The sequence below is a fragment of the Podarcis tiliguerta genome, assembly GCF_965153285.1.
Source record: "Podarcis tiliguerta genome assembly, chromosome: 10".
Classification (NCBI taxonomy): domain Eukaryota; kingdom Metazoa; phylum Chordata; class Lepidosauria; order Squamata; family Lacertidae; genus Podarcis; species Podarcis tiliguerta.
This window is the reverse complement of record NC_139543.1, coordinates 63,585,702-63,611,193: the sequence shown is the minus strand read 5'-3', so window position 1 is coordinate 63,611,193 and position 25,492 is coordinate 63,585,702. Positions and strand designations below refer to the sequence as shown.

General features: G+C 43.5%; 2 protein-coding genes across 30 annotated transcripts in view; one reads left to right on the top strand and one right to left on the bottom strand.

The window, feature by feature from the left end:
- The window catches only part of LOC310659256 (uncharacterized protein), a 516,050-nt gene that overhangs the window by 132,961 nt on the left and 357,597 nt on the right, over positions 1-25,492 (bottom strand). The gene's annotated exons all lie outside the window — the stretch shown is intronic.
- CELF2 (CUGBP Elav-like family member 2) overlaps positions 1-25,492 on the top strand; it is a 523,411-nt gene that overhangs the window by 162,484 nt on the left and 335,435 nt on the right. For 2 of the 29 annotated variants that reach the window (XM_083402098.1, XM_083402087.1), the window contains exon 1: positions 9,807-10,030. The exons of 18 other annotated variants lie outside the window; for them this stretch is intronic. In XM_083402098.1, the coding sequence (XP_083258224.1) occupies positions 9,924-10,030 (107 nt within the window). In that variant the 5' untranslated portion in view covers positions 9,807-9,923. Of the gene's footprint in view, positions 1-9,806; positions 10,031-25,492 lie in introns of those variants that run through there. 9 more of the 29 variants (XM_083402135.1, XM_083402134.1, XM_083402133.1 and 6 more) reach the window with 5 other exon arrangements.

Here is a 25,492-nt window from a genome sequence, read left to right as displayed (position 1 = left end):
ATCCATTGAAATTAGTTCGCATGACTGACTTGGGTTCATACATGTCAATAGGTCAATTCTGAGTAGGATTCAGCCCTCTCAGAGTTGCTATTAAACATGCAGGGTTTTACCAGTGACCATGAACACATCCAAATGTGTGCACACATGCTATTGGTTATCCATATTTTTAAAAGTGTTGAGCAATAAAAAGGCATCTTCTCAATGTAAAACTGTAGCTCAGCAGCAGCAGCAGCAGCAACACCAAAAGGCATCTCTCTCACCTACCCCAGTTTGTAGGCTTTGAAAGTGGGATTTCTAGCTATTTTGGTCATATTTTCAAAGAGAACCACTGGTTTAGGGTCTGGGCATTTCTTTTCTTAAACTGAGGTTACAGCATGTGCAGGCAGGTGTTTGCTATGGAAGCTCAATATTCATAAACACCCTTTCAACGAAGAGGCCGAGGTAGAGGGACCCGAATACTTTAGCAGCTCACATTTTTAACATCTTCTGGAAAGGGTTGAAATGTTCATCCCAACAACCACATCCCCAACACCGAGTGCTGGTGCAAAAATGCATTTTTACTTGAAACGTCAGCCACTCCAGAGGATCCCAAAAGGCTGAGCAATGCCTGCCGTTCTATTTGATACCAAACTGATAGCCAAAGAGAGCCCCAGTGAGCCATTAGAGTCTGGCCTGATGATTGACGCTCCAACTTAATGATTATACTGTATATGATGCTGAAATAGCATCTCGAGTGTGGTTTTGTTTTGTTTTGTTTGTATATTTGGCTTCCTGCCAGACTTGTCTTCCCCAAATACGTGTGGATGAAATGATTCTTTGTTCTAGCTCTTTGGCTTCCATGATTTAGGATTTGAGCTCTGCTATAGCTCTGCTTCTTTATCAAGTGAGTAAGAGAGACACAATGAGGGCCTTGCATATTATTCTGGCTGATGTCAGGGAGTTACAGAGCACAGTCTTTCAGATGACTTAGTTTAGCCCTTAAACAATGTGTCTAGTTGTGATGATCATTATGTCAGGGACGAAATGGCATCGGATGTGGGGTGGATGCTAGACAAGTTTGGAACCATGGGTGCAGTGCGACGTAGCCTCAGCCTTCGTGCAGCACAGAAAGGGATAGGGTTGTGTGCCTTGGCCCCTCTGATTGCCACAGAATATAAAGCTTCTGGATTGGCCAGGCTTGATATGGATATTCAGAGCCCGGCTTCTTAGTCCTTATCTGCTGTTAGACACAACATCAGATTCAAACCGGAGAGGCAAGACAGCACTAAGCAACTGTGCGACCGAAAGCCAATGGCCCCAGAAGGAGGAAGTGAGGTTTTCCACACCAAGTGTTTTCTATTCCTCTGTGTCTTCGTGTTCCCTTTGCTTCTGTTAGAACTAGATGGAGAAGATGGTCAAAGGCCTGGAAACGATGCCTTATGTGGAACGGCTAAGGGAGCTGGGCATGTTTAGCCTGGAGAAGAGGAGGTTAAGGGGTGATATGATAGCCATGTTCAAATATATAAAAGGATGTCATATAGAGGAGGGAGAAAGGTTGTTTTCTGCTGCTCCAGAGAAGCGGACACGGAGCAATGGATCCAAACTACAAGAAAGAAGATTCCACCTAAACATTAGGAAGAACTTCCTGATAGTAAGAGCTGTTCGACAGTGGAATTTGCTGCCAAGGAGTGTGGTGGAGTCTCCTTCTTTGGAGGTCTTTAAGCAGAGGCTTGACAACCATATGTCAGGAGTGTTCTGATGGTGTTTCCTGCTTGGCAGGGGGTTGGACTCGATGACCCTTGTGGTCTCTTCCAACTCTATGATTCTATGATTCTATTCTAAGATGCCACGCTCCAGGAAGGACTAAGGCATCTTGTCTTCTCCCTGCCTGGTTCCGTTTGCAAAACTTTTCCCCAAGAACAGCTCGGCATGTTTTCCTGGTGTGGCCTCAACCCCTGTCATAGCGGGGTGAGGGGGGGTGGAGGTGCTGTTAACATGGTGGATACATTGGAATTCAATGAAATATACCAGGAAGTGAAGGGATCGATGAATGATGGCCGCCTGAGGCTGAACCGTCAAGGTGTGATTTTCAAGAACAGTAAACATCAGAGATGTGGGGAGGTACATAGAAGAATACTTATTTTGCTGAGACCACTTAGGTTGCAGTTGGTGGCCACCAGAAACCATGGGAACTGGAGTGGGACCTCATCCTAAAGTTGCCTCCTATTCAAGGGCCTGAATTATCTTATCCTTCCCAGCAAAGCAAGATCAGCCCAGGTTTGATTTCAGCTGCCTCTAGGGATGGTGGAAGAAATTATAATCAGTTAACATTTAAAGTGAAACTTAACCTAATTCACACTTTAAAAACAACAACACCATGAACCGAAACACAGTCACCTTCCAAAATCCAGACTTCTCTGAATTTTGCAATGTAGTTCTCCAGCTGCATAAAAAAGACAAGGTAAAGGGACCCCTGACCATTAGGTCCAGTCGTGACCAACTCTGGGGTTGCAGCACTCATCTCGCTTTATTGGCCAAGGGAGCCAGCGTACAGCTTCCGGGTCATGTGGCCAGCATGACTAAGCTGCTTCTGGCAAACCAGAGCAACGCACAGAAACACCGTTTACCTTCCCGTTTACCTTCCCTATTTATCTACTTGCACTTTGATGTGCTTTTGAGCAGCTAGGTTGGCAGGAGCTGGGACTGAGCAACGGGAGCTCACCCTGTCACGGGGATTCGAACCGCTGACTTTCTGATCGGCAAGTCCTAGGCTCTGTGGTTTAACCACAGAGGAAATATGGGGAAATTGCTTTGCAAAAACGTGCACTTTAGAGACAACTGCGTGCAAAATGTATGTATTCAAGAAATTTGCAGAGAAATTCTGAAGAATTGTCATAAAGACTTCTTTTTAAAAAAAAAATCACAAATTTGAAAAAATGTGGAGAGCTGAATTTTGGGGGGGAAACCCCAAAAGTAACGTATTTGCCCACCCCTATCTGTGTTAAAGTTAAAAAGTGATTGGAAGACTGGATGATAGATTTGTAGTTTTGAACAAACAGGGTGACAATATTGGGAGGGGAAATTTTACTCACAACAATGTACCGTATTGACCCGAATATAAGTCACACCCGAATATAAGCTGCACCTTTAAAATTCAAGGGGGGGGGAGAGAGACAATACCCAAATATAAGCCGCTTCCTTAAAATTCCACAGGCACTCACACCCGTTCTGTTTTGCCATATGTCTATTTCAGCAGCGATATTGTAAAAGCCCATTTTTGTAAGGTCACAAATTTAAGCCGCACTTTAACTTTTCAGAGTCGGAATTTGGAAAAAAGAAAGGTGGCTTATATTCAGGCCAATATGGTACAAGGTTTGTTAATAGGCGACTGGGAATCTAAAGAAACCAGTGGTGCAGGTGGATTACTCTTATCTTCATCATCAACATCATCATCATTTACAGTGGTACCTCGGGTTACATACGCTTTCGGTTATAGACTCTGCTAACCCAGAAATAGTACCTTGGGTTAAGAACTTTGCTTCAGGATGAGAACAGAAATCGTGCAGCAGCGGCACAGCGGCAGCTGGAGGCCCCATTAGCTAAAGTGGTGCTTCAGGATAAGAACAGTTTCAGGTTAAGAATGGACCTCTGGAACGAATTAAGTACTTAACCCGAAGTACCACTGTACTAAATCTGGGCAACAGAGAAAACTGTGGGACTCTGAATGCTGTCCTCTTACCCTTTGTCCTCCCTATCTTGATATCAGGTGCTGGGTGGGTTTTTACAAGCGTGCCCTAAAACTAATAACGATTTATATCCAACTTATTGAGCAAACAGCAGAAGTATCTTTTTAACACCGTTAGCGAAAATAACCAATTTCGGGTTTGCATTCAAAGCTGCTCAGGCCAATTAGCGTGAAATTTAATTTGCATTAATCACCATGAGGTCAGCAAGAAATTAACTTGAGGTGTGTGTGGATTTCACAGAGATGCTGTAAACGCACTGGGGGCAGATCTGTTTGTTGAGGGACTCGCATGTGTTCTGTCCCCATTAAGAACTTCCAGCCCACTGGATTGAGCCAACCTGAAGCCTGTGAGAACCTAGGAAGGTGGAACAGAGCACAAAAGTACTCCTGAGGTTTGCAGCAGCTGATATTCAGGGACATATTTCCCTCAGCAGTGGGGGGAGACCATAGCCATTGTGGCCAACAGCCATTGAGAGCCACATGCTCCATAAATTTGTCTAATCCTCCAAGCTAGCGGCCACCAATTGTCAGGGACTGGACAGAGGAGGAATGGTGGAGACCACCTCACCAGCCTGACCTTTCCCTTCCAGAGAAGAAGAAGATAGCTCAGAGTAGCAACAGGGTTTTGAGGGAGGTCAAAGCTCAGAGGAAGATGAGTGGAGAAGTTGGGAAATAATGGGAGAGAAGGAGCACGCAGAGCTGGAGCAGTTGGCTGGCATGTTATCACTATAAAGCATTCCAGACCCACCATCTCCCAGAACCCGGCAAGCCTTGAAAGTAGGAGAGCAAAGGGACCTCAGTGCCACCCATAGAAGGGATGATGAATGAGAAAGTGGGAGAGAAGGGGAGGGGAGATTTACTCAGAGCAGCGCCATTATTCCAAGAGGCTTCATTTCTAAGCCTCTCTCTGTAAATATTGAATAAATATTGAATAAAATGCAGTTGGTGAGAACTTTCCCTTGCCTTGTCCATTCCTGGCAACCTGCCATGGGGGTTGGTTCCTCTGCTGCCTGACACCAATGATCCTTGTGGGAAATCCACAATTTCTAATGTTATGGGAGACTTTTCTCTATCCTCTTAATTCATGCCATGTGTGATTTTTTACACATCTCTTATGTCACCTCTTATTCAAGATCAAGGGAAGTAATAGTGCCACTGTATTCTGCTCTGATCAGACCTCACCTGGAGTACTTTGTCCATTTCTGGGCACCACAGTTCAAGAAGGACACTGACAAACTGGAACGTGTCCAGAGGAGGGCAACCAAAATGGTCAAAGGCCTGGAAACGATGCCTTATGAGGAACGGCTAAGGGAGCTGGGCATGTTACCCTGGAGAAGAGGAGGTTAAGGGGTGATATGATAGCCATGTTCAAATATATAAAAGGATGTCATATAGAGGAGGGAGAAAGGTTGTTTTCTGCTGCTCCAGAGAAGCGGACACGGAGCAATGGATCCAAACTACAAGAAAGAAGATTCCACCTAAACATTAGGAAGAACTTCCTGACAGTAAGAGCTGTTCGACAGTGGAATTTGCTGCCAAGGAGTGTGGTGGAGTCTCCTTCTTTGGAGGTCTTTAAGCAGAGGGTTGACAACCATATGTCAGGAGTGCTCTGATGGTGTTTCCTGCTTGGCAGGGGGTTGGACTTGATGACCCTTGTGGTCTCTTCCAACTCTATGATTCTATTATTCTTTTTCTTGCTGTAAACTATAAATTCCAAAATGCGGTAACCTTTCTTCCCCCGATCATTTTTTTTGCTCCTTTTGGAACCTTTTCGAATTCTGCAATATCCTTTTCGAGGTGAGGTGGCCAGAAATGTACTCCAAATGTAGTTACACTGTAGATTTGCGTAACGACATTATCAGATCAGCAGTTTTATTTTCAATTCCTTTCCTAGCATGGAATTTGAGCTATTTTGTGGTCACAGTGGAGGGACATCTTCATCGAGCTATTCCGCTACAGCCCCAAGGTCTCATTCCTGGTCACTCACCACCACTTCAGACCCCTGGAGCATTAATGTGAAATTCATAATTTATTGGCCCCTAGTGCTGTGGGTTAAACCACAGAGCCTAGGACTTGCCGATCAGAAGGTTGGCAGTTCAAATCCCCGTGACGGGGTGAGCGCCTGTTGCTCAGTCCCTGCTCCTGCCAACCTAGCAGTTCGAAAGCACGTCAAAGTGCAAGTAGATAAATAGGTACCACTCCGGCGGGAAGGTAAATGGCGTTTCCGTGCGCTGCTCTGGTTTACCAGAAGCGGCTTAGTCATGCTGGCCCCATGACCCGGAAGCTGTATGCCGGCTCCCTCAGCCAGTAAAGTGAGATGAGCGCAGCAACCCCAGAGTCGGCCACGACTGGACCTAATGGTCAGGGGTCCCTTTACCTTTATGAGCATCACTTTACTCTTGTTTGTGTTTAATTGCATTTGCCATTTTACTGCCCAGTCACTCAGTTTGGAGATGCCCTTTTGGAACTCTTCTTAATCCATTTTTAAAAATGACCCTGAGCAGTTTAGTACGATCATCAAACTTGGCTACGTCCCTGTTCACCCCTAACTCTAGATCATTTATGAACACCTTAAAAAGCACAGGTCTCAATAATAATCCTTGGGGGACTCCAGTGTCTACGCTTCTTCATTCAGAGAACTGTCCATTCCACCCCCTCTTTGCTTCTTGCCGCAATTCCTGGTCCACAAGATGATCTCTCCTCCTATTCCAAGACTGCCAAAGGAGTCTTTGGCAAGATGCTTTGTTGAAAGCTTTTTGAAAGTCCGAATCCACCATTTTATCTGGCTTACCAATACCCTCTGGAGCACAAATTGTCATGAATTCACACTGAAAAGGGCGCCTGGAGGGGTCCCCCAGACTAGTAAACCTCTGCCACGTTCCCCAAGTAAGAACAAAGCTGACGGAGGATTTTCCACTGTTGGGTTCACTGAACTCTCCCAACAGAAGTTCCATTGATTTTCCTAGTGAAACCCAAAGGGTCTTTTAGTGAAGCAATTTTTCCCCTCTTTTCTGAAAGAGAACCATTGTGCCGATTGCTGGCAATGCTGATGGGCTTTTGCCCTGTTTCTGAACTGTGGAAGCTGTACCATCGCCAGGGCTTGGCAAGGCTTTTCTTTAGATGTTCTAACAGGTTCTTCAGTGGGAAGAGTCGAGACCTGATGCCTGAGATTGTATGGAGATGGGAATGGCCCAGCCAGATGGCCATTTCCCCCTGGCTCCACAAAGCCTCGTCAAATATATTCATCAGGATCTGTCCATGGTAAGCAAAATTTAGATAAGCATTTGCAAGCTAGATGGAATAGAGGCATTTCTGTTTTTTTAAAAAACAGAAATATTTATTAAAGGTTTTATAGTTACAGAAGAAAAAAAGAAAAAGACAGTAAAAAAAATTAAAAGACAATACATCAAAAATAAAAGAAAAAAAAAACAATACATCAACACAACAAGAAAAAGCAAAAACATTTAAAAAACACACCCATTTTCCATATCTTTATCTTTCAATGACTTATTTCCTCGACCTCCTCCCACCTCCCATTTTTGTATTCCAGTTAATAATTAAATCAGCAAATCCTTTCCATCTTTCACTGCTTTCTATCATTTAGTTGTCTTAATTTATTTTAACCTTATTTTACCATCAAAATCTTAAAATTTATCTATACTTAAATCCTTATCATATTTCTACTAAAGTCATATAATTTCATTCCACCATTTCCCAACATTCCTTAATTATGCTATATTACTCTGAATAAAATTTTAAAAATTTTCCCAGTCTTTTCCCACCGTCTCTTCTCCCTGGTCTCGGATTTTGTCAGTCTTTTCTATCAGTTCCATATAGTCCATCAACCTGGTGCTCTTCTAGGCATTTCTGTATTGCACACTGCTTGTTGCATGTGTGCACTATGCAAAGGTATGGATTTGAATGCGCATGATCCATGCAAATCCAGCATAAAAAGTGTGCTGCTGAATCAAAAACAAAGTTCTGCCTCCTCTATTTGTTATTTAGTTATTTCATAAAATGTATACACTACTTGATTGTTAAAAACCTCAAAGTAGGTCGCAAAAGTCCACTTGCTTCTGCTGCGCACAACTGGGTGCAGACCTTGGCTTCCAAAGCCCGCTCACCTCTTGACCCCATGCAAGAAGTTTCTATGAAGGCCTGCCCCCTCAAAAAAATTTATTGTGGGGGCAAAGGGCCTTGGGCCCCATATCACTGTGCCTGTGATACACAGCAAGCGAGGGTAGCGCATAGGGGAGGAAAAGTTGGGAAATACAGTGCTACCTCGGGTTAAGTACTTAATTCGTTCCGGAGGTCCATACTTTTTTTTTTATAATAATAATATTTTATTAAGATTTTCACAAAAAGAAAAAAGAAAAATACAAAAAACAATTCAATCTTTCATAACATACCTTGCATTTGCTTGTTTCTCGGACCTCCCCACACCTCCCCTCTTTGTATTCCAGTTCAATTTATTTATTCAGCAAATCCTTTCCCTCTTTACCTTTATCCTTATCTTGATCTTAATATATTATAGCTTTAACTTTCCACCTGTTAACATTCCATTTTTGCATATTCTTTCATAACATTATTGCTAAAAAAACCCTTAACCTCAATCCAACATCATTCTAACATTCATTAATTTTGCAATATTTCTGTAAATAGTCTTTAAATTTCTTCCAATCTTCTTCCACCAGCTCTTTTCCCTGGTCTCGGATTCTGCCGCCGGAGGTCCATACTTAACCTGAAACTGTTCTTAACCTGAAGCACCACTTTAACTAATGGGGCCACCTGCTGCTGTGCGCTGCCAGAGCACGATTTCTGTTCTCACCCTGAAGCAAAGTTCTTAACCTGAAGCACTATTTCTGGGTTAGCAAAGTCTGAAGCATATGTAACCTGAGGCACCACTGTACTGTGCGACTAGGCGTTCTTGCACTGGCTTCCATTAGTGCGCTCGGGTTTGTTTAATCTGGCCTGTGACTGTTGGGTTGTTGAGGGCAAGCCATGGAAATTAACATGTTAGCAAAGAGAAGTGAAAAATTGCCTAAGGTGGGTGAGGAGAGCATTTTCCAGGAAAAGCAAAATGATAGCTAGGGCTGGCTCATCTCTGCTAGGAGAGAGTCCTTGCTGCAATCTTTATTGTCAGTTAAAAGAGAGGGAGTGAGTAAGTAAGTATTTATCCAAATCGCAGTACAGTGGTACCTCAGGTTAAGTACTTAATTCGTTCCGGAGGTCTGTTCTTAACCTGAAACTGCTCTTAACCGGAAGACCACTTTAGCTAATAGAGCCTCCCGCTGCCGCTGTGCCGCCCCCACACAATTTCCGTTCTCATCCTGAAGCAAAGTTCTTAACCCGAGGTACTATTTCTGGGTTAGTGGAGTCTGTAACCTGAAGCGTCTGTAACCCGAGGTACCACTGTATAGAGTCACGTTGTATTGAACTGATACAGAGGAGTACAGAGGGAGTGGCTCACTAGGGGTTAAAAGACAAAAAAAGGGCAAGCTTTTTTAAAAAAAACAAAAAACCACTAAGCCCCTAAATGAAAACTTTCTTCTGGTTCCCTGCCCCTCCCTCCCTTGTTCTGGGGCTCATAGATTCGATAAAACCACTCAGCTTGGAATGTGTTGGGAATGAGGGGGAAGAGGACCTCATGCTGTGAGTCTCTAAAAGAACTTTCAGATTCCAGCCCCTCTGAGCATGCAAAAGTTCTGTCTGTCTGGCATCGTTAAAATGCTTGTGAAACAACTGATGGTTTTTTGGGGAGTATGCAAATGAGACTTTTGTATGTTCTCCCTTCCGCCGAAAAAGAGGAGAGATGTCCCTTTAAACACACACACACACACACACAAACACACACAAAAACCTGATCTCCTGTGTCTGTGTTTCCTCCCTCCCTCCCCCCCCTCCATCCTTTCTCTCATTTTTGGGGAAGGGTCCTACTTTTCTTTCTCCCTTTTTCATGGTAATTAGAACAAGAAGCTAACACCAGCCAAGGAAGAGCGAGCGCAAACAAGACCCCTATAGGCAGCCTAGTGCATTAATGTAAAATATGCCCAGAGAACATAACTTGTCAGAGAGGATTATTTCTGTTCAGTGAATCTACAGGGGCCCCCTTTGCTCCGCCACTCAGCGTCTGGCGAGAGACAGAAAGAGAGAGAGAGAGAGAGAGAGTAGCCATTAGTGGGTAGCTACTGTGGCATTGATGTTTGAGCGCACTTCTGAACCGGCTTTTGTTGCAAATATCGGTGCAGAAAGCATGCGCTGTCCGAAATCCGCTGTTACTATGAGAAGTGAGGAGCTTCTTTTAAGGTAGGTTGATGCCTCCTTTGTACAGGCGGGGGCTGTTTGAGGCGGGGGCTTTTTCCCAGTCGCCAGGGCCCATTGTGGCTAGGCATCAAGTACTCTTCTCCCACTCCAATTATTTTTTTGGGGGGGGGAAGGGGGAGGATATATTCATATACACCCTGCTTTTCTGCAAGTGGTGTTTCTGTATCATGAACCTCCAGTTACATACGGCTTGAAATGCAAAAGCCAACAGGAAGCAATTTCATTTTTTCATTTTTTTAAAAAAAGGAATTTCGCCACCCCCACCCATCCCAAGCCCAACAGTTTCTTTATGATGCCTCTTCTATTGCATCCTTCATTAATAGGGATTGGGGGGGTGGGAAAGGCACGAGGGAAGAGCAATCGGGAGACTCCATATTAGAGCTGATTCCCTAAATGCCACTTAAATTGGTGCTTGGGTTATATAAATAACCTCTTCTAATCACTCCCCTCCTACAGCTCACACTGACCGCTTGGCGCTTTTCTCGGGAGAGGGGGACAAATAGATAAATACATATATATTTATAATTGGAAGAAACTCATATTGCATAGATGAATTGATTCTTAGCGTTCTTGGGTGTCATGAAGAGCCAGCCGTTAGCAGAAGCTTTTCAGAGCAAGGAAGGGGGGCGGGGAAGGGGAGAGAAAGAGCGCCAGAATTTCTGCTCAGACTGGCACCCTGATTCTGGGGCGGGGGGGCGGGGTGTAGTCTTTTGTCTATTTTCCCTAGCAGACATCCGAGCGTGTGAATACATCTTTTTGGCTGACAATGGGACGATAGAACAATAGAGCTGTCAAGCTAGCTTAATGTATGTCTGGGGTTGTAGTTGTGTGTGTTTTGTTATATATAAAAAATGCTATCTCTTTTAAAAAACGCACACACCAAAAAACAGCAACAACCCCGTCCCATTAAATTTCCACTAATCTAATTTGTATAGACTGTGAAATGAAGTACACTCCCATTGTTTATCTCTGTAAGGAGAGTGAGTGAGAAAGAGAGAGAGAAAAAATCCACTATTTCCCTCCAACCCCTTGCATATTATGACTTTGTCTACCAGAACAAAGTTGCAAAGCTATATACCGGCTTCTTTAATTTCAGGAAGGAAACTTACAGATCCTGAATGCTTAATAGGGAAACATTTTGGCTGGACAAGTGGCTTCTTGTTAGCCTTCCTCAAACTCTTATCTTATTTTGGATCATTTCCACTTGCTCCACAGTTTCACAGAGATGCTACTTAAATTTTAGTCTTGGGAATAACAATAAAAAAATCCAGCTGTTCTAACATATGTCAGAATTTCTGAAGACATAACAAATAGCAAACACTCCACTTCCTCTAGTGCCTGTCTTGAGGAGAGAAAAAACCCACTCAGGGTTGCAAGGTTGTAAAATATTATTTCTCAAAAATTAAAACGTTCTCATATCTGCAAAATGGGACTGGGTGGCGGTGTTATTAACCATGAGATCCACGTGTGAATAACGCTATTTTGAAATAATAAAAAGTTAGCTCATTTCATGGCAGTTGGAGGAATGGTTTTGCTTTGCATTTTTAACCTTCACGGTAAAGAGTTTCTTCCAAAGGTTTGTTTATGTTCACAGTAGCGTGATACTGACTTGGAAGTGGGTTGAATTGTCTGTTTCGATCAGTACATTCGTGGGAGGTGAATAGGAATAATTTGTGGCAGCTCTCAAGCAAATCTGCCAAATCCGACACACAAACATTGTAGGGTTAAGGGGAGTCAGTCGTTTATATTTTATTTACTGCGTCAGGAAGTGCATTCAGGATTTCAGCTCAAGATTATGATCACTGCGAGTGGGAATCGGCGCTGTTCGTTTCAGGAATAATGTAAAGATGGGTGTTACGGTTTTGTGTCACCTGTGTGAGGCAACCTGCTTGCTGTCGTAAATGCATCCGGCAATGTGGGTGTGACATAAAAGCAGGAGATACTTGTTTATGTTGTGAAGCAAATGATGGGTGCCACTGAGGTGTGGTGTTCTACCCAAACTTTATTGTAATAAAAGAGGAAGGGTCGTGTTTAAATATGGAGATACCATAATTGGCAATCAATGGCTCCAATCGAGTTAAAAGTTAATGGGCCAAGTTAATCATAGCTATCTTAAGCTTCGTTGATTGATTTGGATATAACTCTGACACAGCTGACTTCAGCTTGCTTGGGAGTCCTAATTGACATGTTGGTACAGTGGTACCTCGGGTTACAGACACTTCAGGTTACTGACGCTTCAGGTTACAGACTCCGCTTTACCCAGAAATAGTACCTCAGGTTAAGAACTTTGCTTCAGGATGAGAACAGAAATCGTGCGGCGGCAGTGGGAGGCCCTATTAGCTAAAGTGGTACCTCAGGTTAAGAACAGTTTCAGGTTAAGAATGGACCTCCGGAACAAATTAAGTTCTTAACCCGAGGTACCACTGTATTGGCTTCAAGAAAAGTGGATTTTCACTTTAAGGCTCCCAATAGCTGCCTTTCCATTTGCACCCCAAGCAGACATACAACAGGCTCCCAACTTTATTGAATTCAGAAACTGAGATCTGCATCAAACCTGACAGGTTACTGAGGATCGGGCAAGGCATCCTTCTGTACACACTTGTTCCATTCACAGCTGGCTCCCTCCCTCCCGCCATCTTGCTTTGCTCATTTATTTATTACATTTGTGACCAACTCTTCCCCCCCAAGGAGCTTAGGGCGGCAAACATCACAATGCTAATACAGTGTTTTCAAAAAGCAGTGCACCTTCAGTTAGCTTATACTTCATTCACCCAAGGGGCAGGCAGGGCTTATAAGCTAGTTCAAGCACCAACCCCACACATGGCTGGCATGCTCATGTGTTGCGGATCACTACACATCGCCAAACCTGTCCCTCTCCCATGTAGGGCAGGGAGAATTGCCCCTACTCTGCATACCAGAGTAGGAAGAGTTGGAAGAGACTGCCTGCAATGCAGGAATCTTTTGCCCAATGTGAGGCTTGAACCCACAACCCAGAGATTAAGAGTCTCATGCTTTGCCGACTGAGCTATCCCAGAAGATCTCTCCCAATGCTGCAATTCTGTACATATACAACAGAGCAGCTTCTTCCTCTCCCATCCCCCCCCCCAACTCCCTGCACACTCCCCAAATCAGGTTGGGGTCAATTTTGAGGAGCATAGGGAGAGAGGATAGAAAGTTGCATTTCACCAGCTGAACTACATGCACGGAACATTGGTGCTTTAGGGTAACTTAAATCTTGGGTAGTTCCATTCTATCCTGGACCCGTCAAAGGCAGTTTCTTCAGGTTTTTTCACCCTTTGTTATTTATTTATTTTATCACACACACACACACACACACACACACACGTGTGCAATTACTGAAGTCTCCAAATAACATGAAATGCCATTGAGCAGATTTCACAGTTTCTAAGGTGTGCTCTGCTTCTGGCTTCAACTAGAGCTGGCCTCAACTAGAGCCAGGGCTTTTTCGGCTGCGGCTCCAACCTGGTGGAACGCTCTGTCACAAGAGACAAGGGCCCTGCAGGACTTGACATCTTTCCGCAGGGCCTGCAAGACAGAGCTGTTCCACCAGGCCTTTGGTCAGGGTGCAGCCTGACTCCCTCCTTTGGCAATCTTTACAAAACTTTAGTTTATGGTTGCCATCAATTTTGATTTTAATTAATTTTTATAATGTTTTTATAATGTTGCACTATTTTAGTGTTGTTAGCCGCCCTGAGCCTGGCTTCGGCTGGGGAGGGAGGAATATAAATAAATAAATAAAATTATTATTATTATTATTATTATTATTATTATTATTATTATTATTATTATTATTATTCTGGTCTGTTCTTGTCCCCTATGACAATTTGTGAGTATCGAGAGTGCATGTCAACATAATTTAAAGAAGGAACAGCCTTCTCTGGGTAGATGATGCTCAGGTCGATGGGACATTTGTGCTGTGAAGTCCAGTCCAGCTCCCCTTGGTGCTGAAGCCGAAGCACTGAGCAATCCCCACATTCATTCCTGACAGGTGTATTTCTGCTGAGCTGCCTGGTTGTGCGCACACAAACTCTCACATAAAGTAGTTTGTGTGCACTGTATGGAAATTCAGGTTATGCCCATGCATATTAGGGCCAGCCTTTGTTTGATTCATCTTATTCAGCCAAGTTAGCTTCTTCAAGGGTTCACTTGACGCTAGCTGAGCTTCAGAATATTGTTCCTTGGCATGCATTAAAACTAAGCAGCCCATCGCTTACCCTTTTTCTACTAAAAGCAAAATTGCAAATTGTTCACAGTCTTTGCAGTCATTGAAGCACCCTGTCCTTTCGTTTCGAACATTGAAATGTACCCCATTGTGCTTCAACAGACCTTTTAGTTTTCCCTCAGAGCCATTAACGAATCACTTGACAATAATCTATGGAAGCTATCATCTACCGGTTACTAATGTGGGTTTCGAATCAGATTTTAATTGGTTGTTGTTGGCGGTTTTCAATAGTAACTGTGTTATTCCAGGAGTACCTGTGTGCATATGTCTGCTGATTACATTAATAATGATAATCTAATGTGAATGTTTCCTACGCCAGCTCCTTTACTCTTATGGATGATCTCTTTCCATTCTAGTGTTGCTTAGCCAAGTGATGCCCAGAGAGTAATATGTCTCTAGCAACCACCACTGCTGCCGCCGCCCAGTTCCTTTGTTGAGACAAAGTGAAAGATTTATTCGGAAACCTTACATTCTTACCTGTGCAAAGGAAAATAGGTGCTGGTGTTTCCCCCTTGTGTGCTATAACTCACAGTTGTCTAATGAATCAGATGGGTATAGCTTTGGGACTGACAGAAGAAAGCATTGCTTCTCGTGGCCAAAACCACACCATTCATTTCAACTTTACACCACTTTAAACGGTCACGGCTTCTCCCCTCAAAATATCTATTGGCAACTGCCGTTTGTTAAGGGTGCTGAGAGTTGCTGGGAGGTCCCTATTCCCCTCACACTTCTACAATTCTCAAGAGCTCGCTGTGACGAAAACCACTCTGTGAGTTGTAGCTCTGTGAAGGGAACTGGGGTCTCCTCACAGTACCTTTAACAAACTAGAATTATTTGGGGGAAGGCATGACTCTTTGAAATGGTATCATGGTGCTTTAAATATCTGGTGTGAATGTGGCCAAAGTTTGCCTGTGGGGTTCTCTACCATAGTGAAGGCTCACTAGATTAGTTGCCCTTTTAAAATGGATTAAGATGAATTAATGGAGGGAGGTTTAACTATGGTAGGGAGGGAGAACTTCTGCCCAGGAGCCAAATGCCTCTCTGTCTGACCCTTGGGACTCCTCACAGGCCACACCTCTCCTACCAGGTCTCACTTGCCCTGCTTCACACCCTCCTTGAATGTTTTTACCTGGCTGGAATATATCTGATGTTGCTTCTAAGACCTTATAACTGTACAAGAATAACAATTAGGGATTCATTGCAGTTGATCAATGCAGATCTCCATGTGCTACTTTTCAGCACACTATTTTCTGTGCATGTACATGGGCAAATCAAGGGACGCAGGTGGTGCTGTGGTTTGAACCACTGGGTCTCTTGGGCTTACTGATCAGAAGGTTGGCAGTTCGAATCCATGCGACGGGGTGAGCTCCCGTTGCTCTGTCCGAGCTTCTGTGAACCTAGCAGTTCAAAACACACCAGTGCAAGTAGATAAACAGGTACCGCTGTGGTGGGAAGGTAAATGGCATTTCAGTGAGCTCTGACACTCGTCACGATCCTTCATGCACCAGTAGCGGTTTAGTCATGCTGGCCACATGACCCAGAAAGCTGTCTGTAGACAAACACGGGCTCCCTCAGCCTAAAAAGCGAAATGAGCACTGCACCCTATAGTCACCTTTGACTGGACATACCCATCCAGGGATCTTTTACCTTTTTATGTGCAAATGATTTGGAGTGCTCCAATATCTTCTTTGGGAGTGACGAATGTTTTGTTTTCCTGCAAGCTCTGTTGAGTATAACGAAGCTTGCACACCATTCCCTTGAAACAGAAGGACATTGTGTTTTCCACGTTCCTGAACGCTTTGCTTTGTAGCATGCAGTGGCCACAAACACTCCCCTTTCGTGCTCATTGGGTGTCTCTAGGATGCGGAAGACAGGGACCCTGCTGCAGGAATAGAAACCCACCAAGTAGCACCACTGATCTGTTTATATCGTCCTGTGATAAAGTGGTCCAAAATGTACGGAGCCATTTCCACTTACCCCAGACTTTGGTCCACTTAATCATACATTTAGTGCATTCTTCTTGTTGTTTAGTTGTTTAGTCATGCCCGACTCTTTGTCACCCCATGGACCAGAGCATGCCAGGCACTCCTGTCTTCCACTGCCTCCTGCAGTTTGGTCAAACTCATGCTGGTAGCTTCAAGAACACTGTCCAACCATCTCGTCCTCTGTCATTCCCTTCTCCTTGTGCCCTCCATCTTTCCCAACATCAGGGTCTTTTCCAGGGAGTCTTATCTTCTCATGAGGTGGCCAAAGTATTGGAGCCTCAGCTTCAGGATCTGTCCTTCCAGTGAGCACTCAGGGCTGATTTCCTTCAGAATGGAGAGGTTTGATCTTCTTGCAGTCCATGGGACTCTCAAGAGTCTCCTCCAGCACCATAATTCAAAAGCATCAATTAGTGCATTTTACAAGTATTCAAAGCGCTTCACATCCATAGCACTGGGGAAACTGAAGATAGGCAGAAACAATGGTTCCTACATGGCAGGTAGGCATGGAGGCAGTGGGTTGGAGAGCCTAAATTCAAAGAGCGCAACTTGCCTAAGGCCACCTTGTGACTTGATAGAGAAGGTAAGATTTGAAGCAGGCAGTTCCTGTCTTGCGTTCTTAGACTCTGTGCAATGCTGGTTTGCAAATTTCTCAACTGCTAAACAATCTGCAGGGAACTTTATAGAGTTTTTAAAAATCTTCTTTTAAATGCATTGTTCCCCATTCATAGTGGAGACTGGCTAGCTGTTGTTCAGCCAACACTTATCCATTCAAAACAGAAACCACCCAGCTGTTGTGCATCTGTCCACCCTTCCTTGTGTTCATCATTGTTCTCCATTTAAACCACATTCCTGGCTTGCTATTTTGCCAGGCTATTGCTGATCAGTTCCCTCATTTAAAACACTGAGCCATTAACCAGTTCTCTAAGCGTATTTGTCTCTTGTGTCTTATCTCATACCGGGATGATCAACATGATGAGGAGAGATCTTTCTCTTCTTTCTGAGTTGGTCCCTGCATTGAGCTGACACTCAGAATGGCTTCTGTAAGGAAGTTCAGAACAACTTTAGAGACTGTTGTTTCATGATAGGCATCGGCTATACAAAACCTTAAACAGGAATATCCCATTGCAGCTCTGCTGAGTCCCATAACTCTTCAATCATTTGCTCAGGGCAGGCTTTTATTTCAGTGTCACTTCCTTCCCCAGGAACCAGCACAAGGTGAGTTAAGAATGGGTGTCTACTTTAAGGACGTCTCTGTTGACCTCCGAAGTTCCTGTTGCTCATAAAGGTTCCTCTTGCTCAGGATTTGTGCTTAGAGAAATTGCTGGCTGCAGATATCCAGAGTTGTTGCCCCTCAAGCCCTTCTAAGTCTGGGGTTGGGCCAGGCAAAAGCTACAGTCAGGCAAAGAATATTAGACACCGAGAGACAACAGGACTGCTCAAGGTGCCCCAACTATAAAATTGGAGAAATCAAGAGATATATAGCCGCACCGGCAGCATATCTCTTCTTTCTCGTATCTAGAAATGCAAGAAGGGCCTTTACACTCACCAGAAACTCGGCTCTGCCCTCGCCGGTCCTGGAAGGAGCCTTTAGAAAAGTCCCGTATTCTCAGAGACTTTGCACCTGTCCATTGGGAGAGACAGGATGTCCAGAACACGTGATCTTTAGATGTCCCTTTTATGAAGAGGCACGTAGTGAGACCATTGATCCCCTACTGGTGAGGCTCGCCGACTTCCCGCAAAAGCAAAAAATTGACCTTTTCCTGTTAGGCAAAGATCAGAAGATGATCCGGATGGTCACCAGATTCTGTGTACAGATCTGTAGGCGCAGACCATCTCCCAACTCAAACTAGTCCGTCATGAAAATCCCCAAACTCGGTTCCATGGGTTACTCTGGGTCAGCTCCCTGCGATAGTTTATTGCTGTACATTGTTTTCAAATTTATTGTTGTACATTGTTTTAATTGTCTGTTTTTCTTCTGTGACTGTACCCCCAAGGGTGTTTTATAAGCTGGTCTCCTACCGTAATAAATTATCTATCTATCTATCTATCTATCTATCTATCTATCTATCCAGAGTTGCAATCTTCTGACTTTCTCCTTCCCCAGAAGCAGTGCGTAATTGTTGAATGTGCTTCACTGTGTTAGGCTGCAGGCATAGGATCCACAGCAAGCCAACTACTCTGCTAACCTCACCGAGCCTCTGATACTCTGAACACACACCAAATCAAATCTACATTGAAAGGGAAACAGTAGATAATTTGCCATATTTCAATATATTATATGATCTTTGAAGTCTATTTTATGCCCGTGTTAAGGCTGCATTCAACAGTGGTGCCCCCTCTGCTAGAAAGGTGCCTTAGATACATTCACAAAGTCACTTAAATAATACAGGGAGACTCCAAAGAGAAAAGAAATCCAGATAACCTTTTGCTGAGGACACTCCACAAAACAGTGTATGGTTTAAGAAGAAAGAGACAGAGAAGTTTTGTCTTTCTTACCTCAGGCCTTGTACATAGCAGGGAGACATTCAACCAAACATACACAGGAAAACACCCTCAGAATTACAAAGCCAATCAGAGTATGTTCTACCTCAGCAAACATCATGCCACTATGCCTGGTTACTAAGCAAAGCCACTACTGCCATCTTGGTTATCTGCTTTAGTGATAACAGAATTAACCTTCGAATAAATAATCTCTGCTGTTGTACTTTCAACAAGATAGACCATTAAACCATCAAGTCTAATATTGCCTACTCTAACTGGCAGTAGCTCTCCTGGTTCTCAGGAACAAATCTTTCTCAGCCCAACCACCAGAGATACAATTTTCCTGAGTTCCTACCCTGTAATTTAATTAGAATAAGAATTAATCTAGTCATGTACAGCAGGCAAAGCCAATCAGATTCAGATGGAGAAAGAGCCCCAAAAACAGTTTTAGCTCTGGACTGGTGAAGTGATCTATGTTCTACTTGCTCTGAAAGCTTCTCTCCCACAGATGCATACACGACATTTTCTATATCTCAGCATGTTTTTAAAAAGTTCCTGTTGTGAGATTAGAATGCCTTTTCTAAGCAAGGTTTGGTTCCTCCTCTTGACACCCCCATTCTCAATTTTAAATATATAAGCTTGCAAGCTGTACCTTGAGAGCTGAATGAGGAACGGGGTGGAGGGGAAATTAAAAAAAAAAGAAAAACACAAAAGGAAGTGGCTGGTTTAATATTCATATGTGGGTCTTCTACTTTCAAGCATAACTTGCACTTGGCTACTTAAGAAGTCATTCAGGAGTGAATCAATAGTAATTACTGTAATCAGGAGGGCTAATTAGCTGACGATGCCGCTGATGGAAAGTTCATTGCTTTACAGCCCTTAAAAACACCTAACTTGATGAAGCCTGGAGGCAAGGAGGGTGCTGTAAATGGAGAGGCTTGGATTCTGATCTGCTGCTCTCTTAATTGAAACAATCCTGGGCTTGGGCTACGGACTCCAGTTTCGTTCACGCGACACATTTCTGACAGCAGAGATCTTACCAGTGATACACCAGCAGTTTTGGTTTGTATTCCTGGGCACGGACATTCTTGGCGGTAGTTATAACTATGGTGTTTTGTGGAGGGAGTGTCACTCTGCCTGTACTGAGGAAATAACAGCAGCAAACACTTTGGGTGGTGGTCCTGCCAATTTGAGGCTGGCTTCAGATACTGTTCATCCACCTCAAGATATTACACCCGTCCTTTAATGGCCCTTGACATGGCTTAACTATTCCATTTGTGGAAGGACCTCCAACTTCATTTGTAGGCAAAATCTGAACTCAAACAGTTTTGATGGAAAGGTTGTTGTTGTTGTTTTAAATTCCTAGAAATTCCTCCTATCCTTCATCTGAGAAAAGACCTCGAAGTTGCTGTCTACCTACATAGTTGCCATCCTTAAAGGACCTTTAAAGCCCTTCATGGCCTAGGACCCTCATACCTACGGGACCGCCTCTCCCGGTATGTCCCACAGAGGACTTTAAGGTCCATAAATAGCAACACCCTAGAGGTCTCGGGCCCTAAGGAAGTTAGATTAGCCTCAACCAGAGCCAGGGCCTTTTTAACACTGGCTCCAGCCTGGTGGAACGCTCTGCCTCATGAGACCAGGGCCCTGCAGGATCTGATTTCTTTTCACAGGGCCTGTAAGACAGAGTTGTTCCGCCTGGCCTTTGGCTTGGAATCAATTTGATTCTCTCCCCCTCTTTCTTTTTTCCTCTCTCCTCCAGTGATGAGGCTGCATTTTAATGTTTTAATTTAATCTTGTTTTTTAATTTGTATTTCAATCAACTTGTTTTTATTATTGGTTGTTAGCTGCCCTGAGTCCGGTCTTGGCTGGGGAGGGCAGGGTATAAATATTATTATTATTATTATTATTATTATTATTATTATTATTATTATTATCTGTGTAGAAGAATATAGCTAGATAGAGAGCTAGAGAGACAGGGTTGTAGAGTTGGACGGGACCACGAGGGTCATCTAGGCCAACTCCCTGCAATGCAGGAATCTCTTGCCAAACATGGGGATCGAACCCACGACCCTCAGATTAAGACCTGCAAAGTTTGCAGAAGTACACAAAACAACAGCCCCTGTTTGGGGTGGTGGTGGGCAAACATAAGGGAAGAGAAATTTAATGAGGACTCATGACGCTGAGCGGGGAGGAGAATGGAAGAGAATATATCAGAAAAGGGCATGGCTGGTCAGTGCTCTGAACATATGAAATAACTTGAGATGTATGTGTTCCTGAGGGGAAGTCCCATGTCCAATGGGCGGTGCCTGCCTCTCTTTCTAAATGGTGCCTCTGAATTGATTATGGATGAACTCTTCATGGTTTCCCAAAATCTCAGGAGGACCACAGCAGCAGGAAAGCTTTTAATGCCACGTGGCTGATGAGAGGGGTTGTTTCTGAGAGTCACATCAGTGAAGATTACAGAGCAGAAAGGCACTTCCTGGTTTTAATCGAGCGCTTGGTTTTCAGGTGATTGAACCATCATTTCCAGAAGCAAAAAATAAAAATAATGGCATTCCTCGTTCTCTTGGTATCATTAAAGACGGCCGAGCACCGCTTCTTATTTATCTCCGCCATGGCTTCCTTATGACTGTTTTACTGCTTCCCACACATCGACGCGTTATGTCAGCTGTACGAAAGGTAACTAGAAATGGCAGCTGGCGAGAGAAAGTGTCGCTATGTCTGGAATGGCTTGGATTATCAGGGCAGCAGGAGTTGCTGGCACCGCGGCCCAAATCTACTTGACCTGCCGAATGTTTGGCTACTGGAGAGAGTGGTGAATCATTAAGAGTTCACGAAACGCGGTTGCTGGCTTCTCCACAGAGGAAATAAAAACTAGGATTTCCCCCTCCTAAAAACTGCCCAAGTGGTAAAACTGAAAGGGTTGTGTTTGCTGTTTCCTCTTCTCCCCCCCTTTCTCCTGATTACGTCATCTCTCTCTTCATGATTCGTTATTCGCTTAAGGAATTTTCTGCCGCTAGATGCACGATGCTGTTAGGGTGACGTCAGATGTAATACTGGACTTAGAGCTGGTTATCCACCAACGATGAGAATCTAGCATCCTTCACAGTTTTCAAAACAGGTTATAGGGTTGGGCATCCCTCTTGACTGGGAATGGAGGAGAAATTAATTCAGTTTGCATTTAGAGGTGAACCTATTTAAGTCATGCTTTTATCACACAGCGCATGAACTTCAATCACAACCCTCCTTCTAAATTCACATTTCTTTGAATGTTGCAGCGCAGTTGCCCAGCATGCACCGGAGTAAAGTATGCCTAAAAATGCACACATGAGTGAAAATAAGATACAAAAATGGCATTATATTAGACAAAATTGCTTTGTGAAAATGTGTACGTTAGGAGAGATTTGCACTTAAATGCTTATGAATTTTCATGAGGACTTAAAAAAATACAGACTGGTGTGGAAATGTGGAGAAGGGAACTGATGATTGGGGGAGATGAGAAACTTAGAGAAAAATGATACTGGCAGATTTGCCCATCCCTAATCCTAGCCCTCGGGGGTAGAGGAGAATTATTATTATTATTATTATTATTATTATTATTATTATTATTATTATTTTAAATCCAGTCAAGCAAGCTGATATACAGTGGTACTTCGGGTTACAAATGCTTCAGGTTATAAACACTTTGGGTGACAGAATCTGCTAATCCGGAAGTAGTACCTCGGGTTAAGAACTTTACCTCAGGATGAGAACAGAAATTGCGCGCCAGCGGGAGTCCCCATTAGCTAAAGTGGTACGTCAGGTTAAGAACAGTTTCAGGTTAAGAACAGACCTCCAGAATGAATTAAGTAAGTAACCAGAGGTACCACTGTAATTTGCACCTTCTGGACTAATCAGAACATAATAATTATTCAGATTTCAAAGGTCTCTGAATTTTGCATTAAAGTTCTCATCTTAAAAAAAAAAAACAAAAAGTTTTAAAAGTGCATATTTTAAGACCAAATTCTCTTTTTCTATATTTAGAAACACACACTTTGAAATAAAATATGTATTTAAATATGAATATTCACAAGGTTTTTCCTTTAAATACAGAGTAATGTGGAAAGAGGATGGAATGGACTTGTGAATGGACACATGCAACGTCAATATGGACCAGAAATAGACCAACCCATCCTAAATTTTGGGGGCCACATTTTTTAAAAGTAGTACCACATGTCTATTCATGAGAAGATAATAGGTCCTGGAGCATCATTAGCCAACATAGTGCCCTTTGGAAGTTATTGGACTCCCAGTTATTGGACTCCCAGTTCTCATAATCCCCAGCCAGCTTTGCCAATGGCCATGGATGATGGGAGTTGTAGTCTGGCAATATCTAGAAAGCACCACTTTTTGGGGGGAGGGGAATGAATCCTAGGGCTTGAGCTGATGGCCAGTTATACAACATGCAACCTTATTGTACCTGAGTTCTGGCTTAGATCTTTCAGTTCCAGGGTGGGTTTCTACCTGTTTTCATACTTATTTATTTGATAAGATTTTATTAAAGCTTTTTCATAATACCATGAGATAAAAGAAACTAATCCAAAATAAAAACAAAAGCAGGCAATGAGATAAAAAAAAGAAAACACAGATTCCTCTCTCAAAGGTAACTCTTAACCCTTATCTCACCGAGAAAGTGGTGGACCTGGGAGCTTTTATTTTCTTCTCCCCGTTCCTCATCCTGGGAAGTCTTCCATTCCCTGTCATTTTAATTCTTATTTTTATTCTTATTAAAGCCTTCTAGATTCCTTTATGTTGCGGGATGCCACATAATTGTCATTAAAAATAATAATGGAAGAATGGCAGGTATATAGATGCAATAAATAAATAAAGCCTGCCATGTTTGGCTAACAAACTGCATATGACAAGATTCTCTCTTGTTAGGGGGTGGGATAGAGATCCTAGGGAAACAAAGAGGGCAGTGGGTTTTGGAAGGTTCCCATTGGCTAGGCTCATGCTTTGGATTTATCCCAGTGGCCGACCACTCTCATCTGAAGTCCCTCTGGCAACAGGATTTTGGATAATTTCTTCCTTAGTCTTCAGAGAACTGCTGTGGGTACAGCATACAGGGACAGAGGAACAAACTGCCTTATTCAGTATAAGGCAGCTTCATATGTACAAAGCCATTTCAAAAGACTCTGAACAGCATATTGACAGACAAAGTGGAAAAGGAGAGGTGTGTTGAACAATAAGGGAAACCTGAATACTGCTGCAAACTCTGTTGTTGGCGAAGAAATAGGAGGGCGGTCAGTTTTGCTTTTTCACGTTGCGCTATTCTACTCAATTGTGTTGACTCTGACATATTTTGCTGTTTGTGCAAATGTATTCGACTTCGTTCTGCTCAAAAACAATTACCCAGAAAGCACCACAAATAACCCAAAGCAGCAAGGCGCAGATCAGAAATCCAAAGAAACTTAGAATCCAAAGAAACTTGGTTTACAAACTGACACAGGAGGATCCCACATGAAACCATGCTGATCAGTTGCAAGATGACTTGGAACTAGCACTAAAGACTTTATGGAAAAGGCGGGCATTGAGGGGATTTTGAGTGAAATATAAGAGGTGGCTTTGGGCAGATGCTTGGGAGGAAAATGCATGAGGTGGACTGTTTAAGGCCTTTGCAATGGCTGCTTTGATGAGCAGGGGCAATCTTGGGCAAAAGGCCCTTCTGAACTTTGCTCTCTGGAGGAGGTCCTCTCAGCTGGAGATGCCAGGGACTGAACGTGACACTTTATGCATGCAAGGCATGTGGTCTACCACTGAGCTGTGAGCACTTTCTGAAAGTGCCAACCCCTTCCGCCTAATTGCCTAGTCTTATCTGGGTATGCGATGGCAACCCTTCTTGTGAGGCTCATAAATTGCCATCTCAGAGGGGGGTGGCAGGGAGAGCTTCCCTCGCGCAATGAATGAGCAACGTGCGTGCTGACCTGAAAGGCAGCATCAAGGCGATGGGCAATCGTCGACGACACTTTGAGGAGGAAAGCAGATCAGGTTTATCACTGGCAAGCATTTTTGTAAGAACGGACTAAATAAGGTAATGGCAATGGAAAGGAAGGGAAGCAAATTGAAGAGGAATAGGAGCAGTTAAGCTCCTGACCATGAGGGAGAATAACGTGGGTTCAAGCCCAACGTTGGGCAAAAATATTCCTGCCTTGCAGGGGGTGGGAGTAGATGATCCTCGTGGTCCCTGCCAAATCTACAGTTTCGTGATTCTGCGTACGTTCATTCATAAGTCTGCCCTATCCCATTTCTGCATTACAGTGGTACCTCAAAAGTCAAACGGAATCCTATCCAGAAGTCCATTCAACTTCCAAAATGTTTGGAAACCAAGGTGCAGCTTCCGATTGGCTGCAGGAAGCTCCTGTAGCCAATCAGAAGTCATGTCAGACATTTCGGGTTCCAAAGAACATTTGCAAAGCGGAACACTCACTTCCGGGCTTGCGGAGTTCGGGAGCCAAAACATTCGACTCACAATGTGCTCAGGATCCAAGGCATGACTGTATATGATTTTTTAAAATGCATAAAACCCTTATTTAACCATTATTTTTGAATGTATTTTACACACAAAATACACATTTCTGAGTTTATTTTGTACACATGGCATTGTTTCTTGGTATTCTAAGAAGCCTCCATGCTGTGGTCAAACTTAGTAAGATCTGGGACTGGAACTGTTGTAAACCAAATAAAAAAAATCCT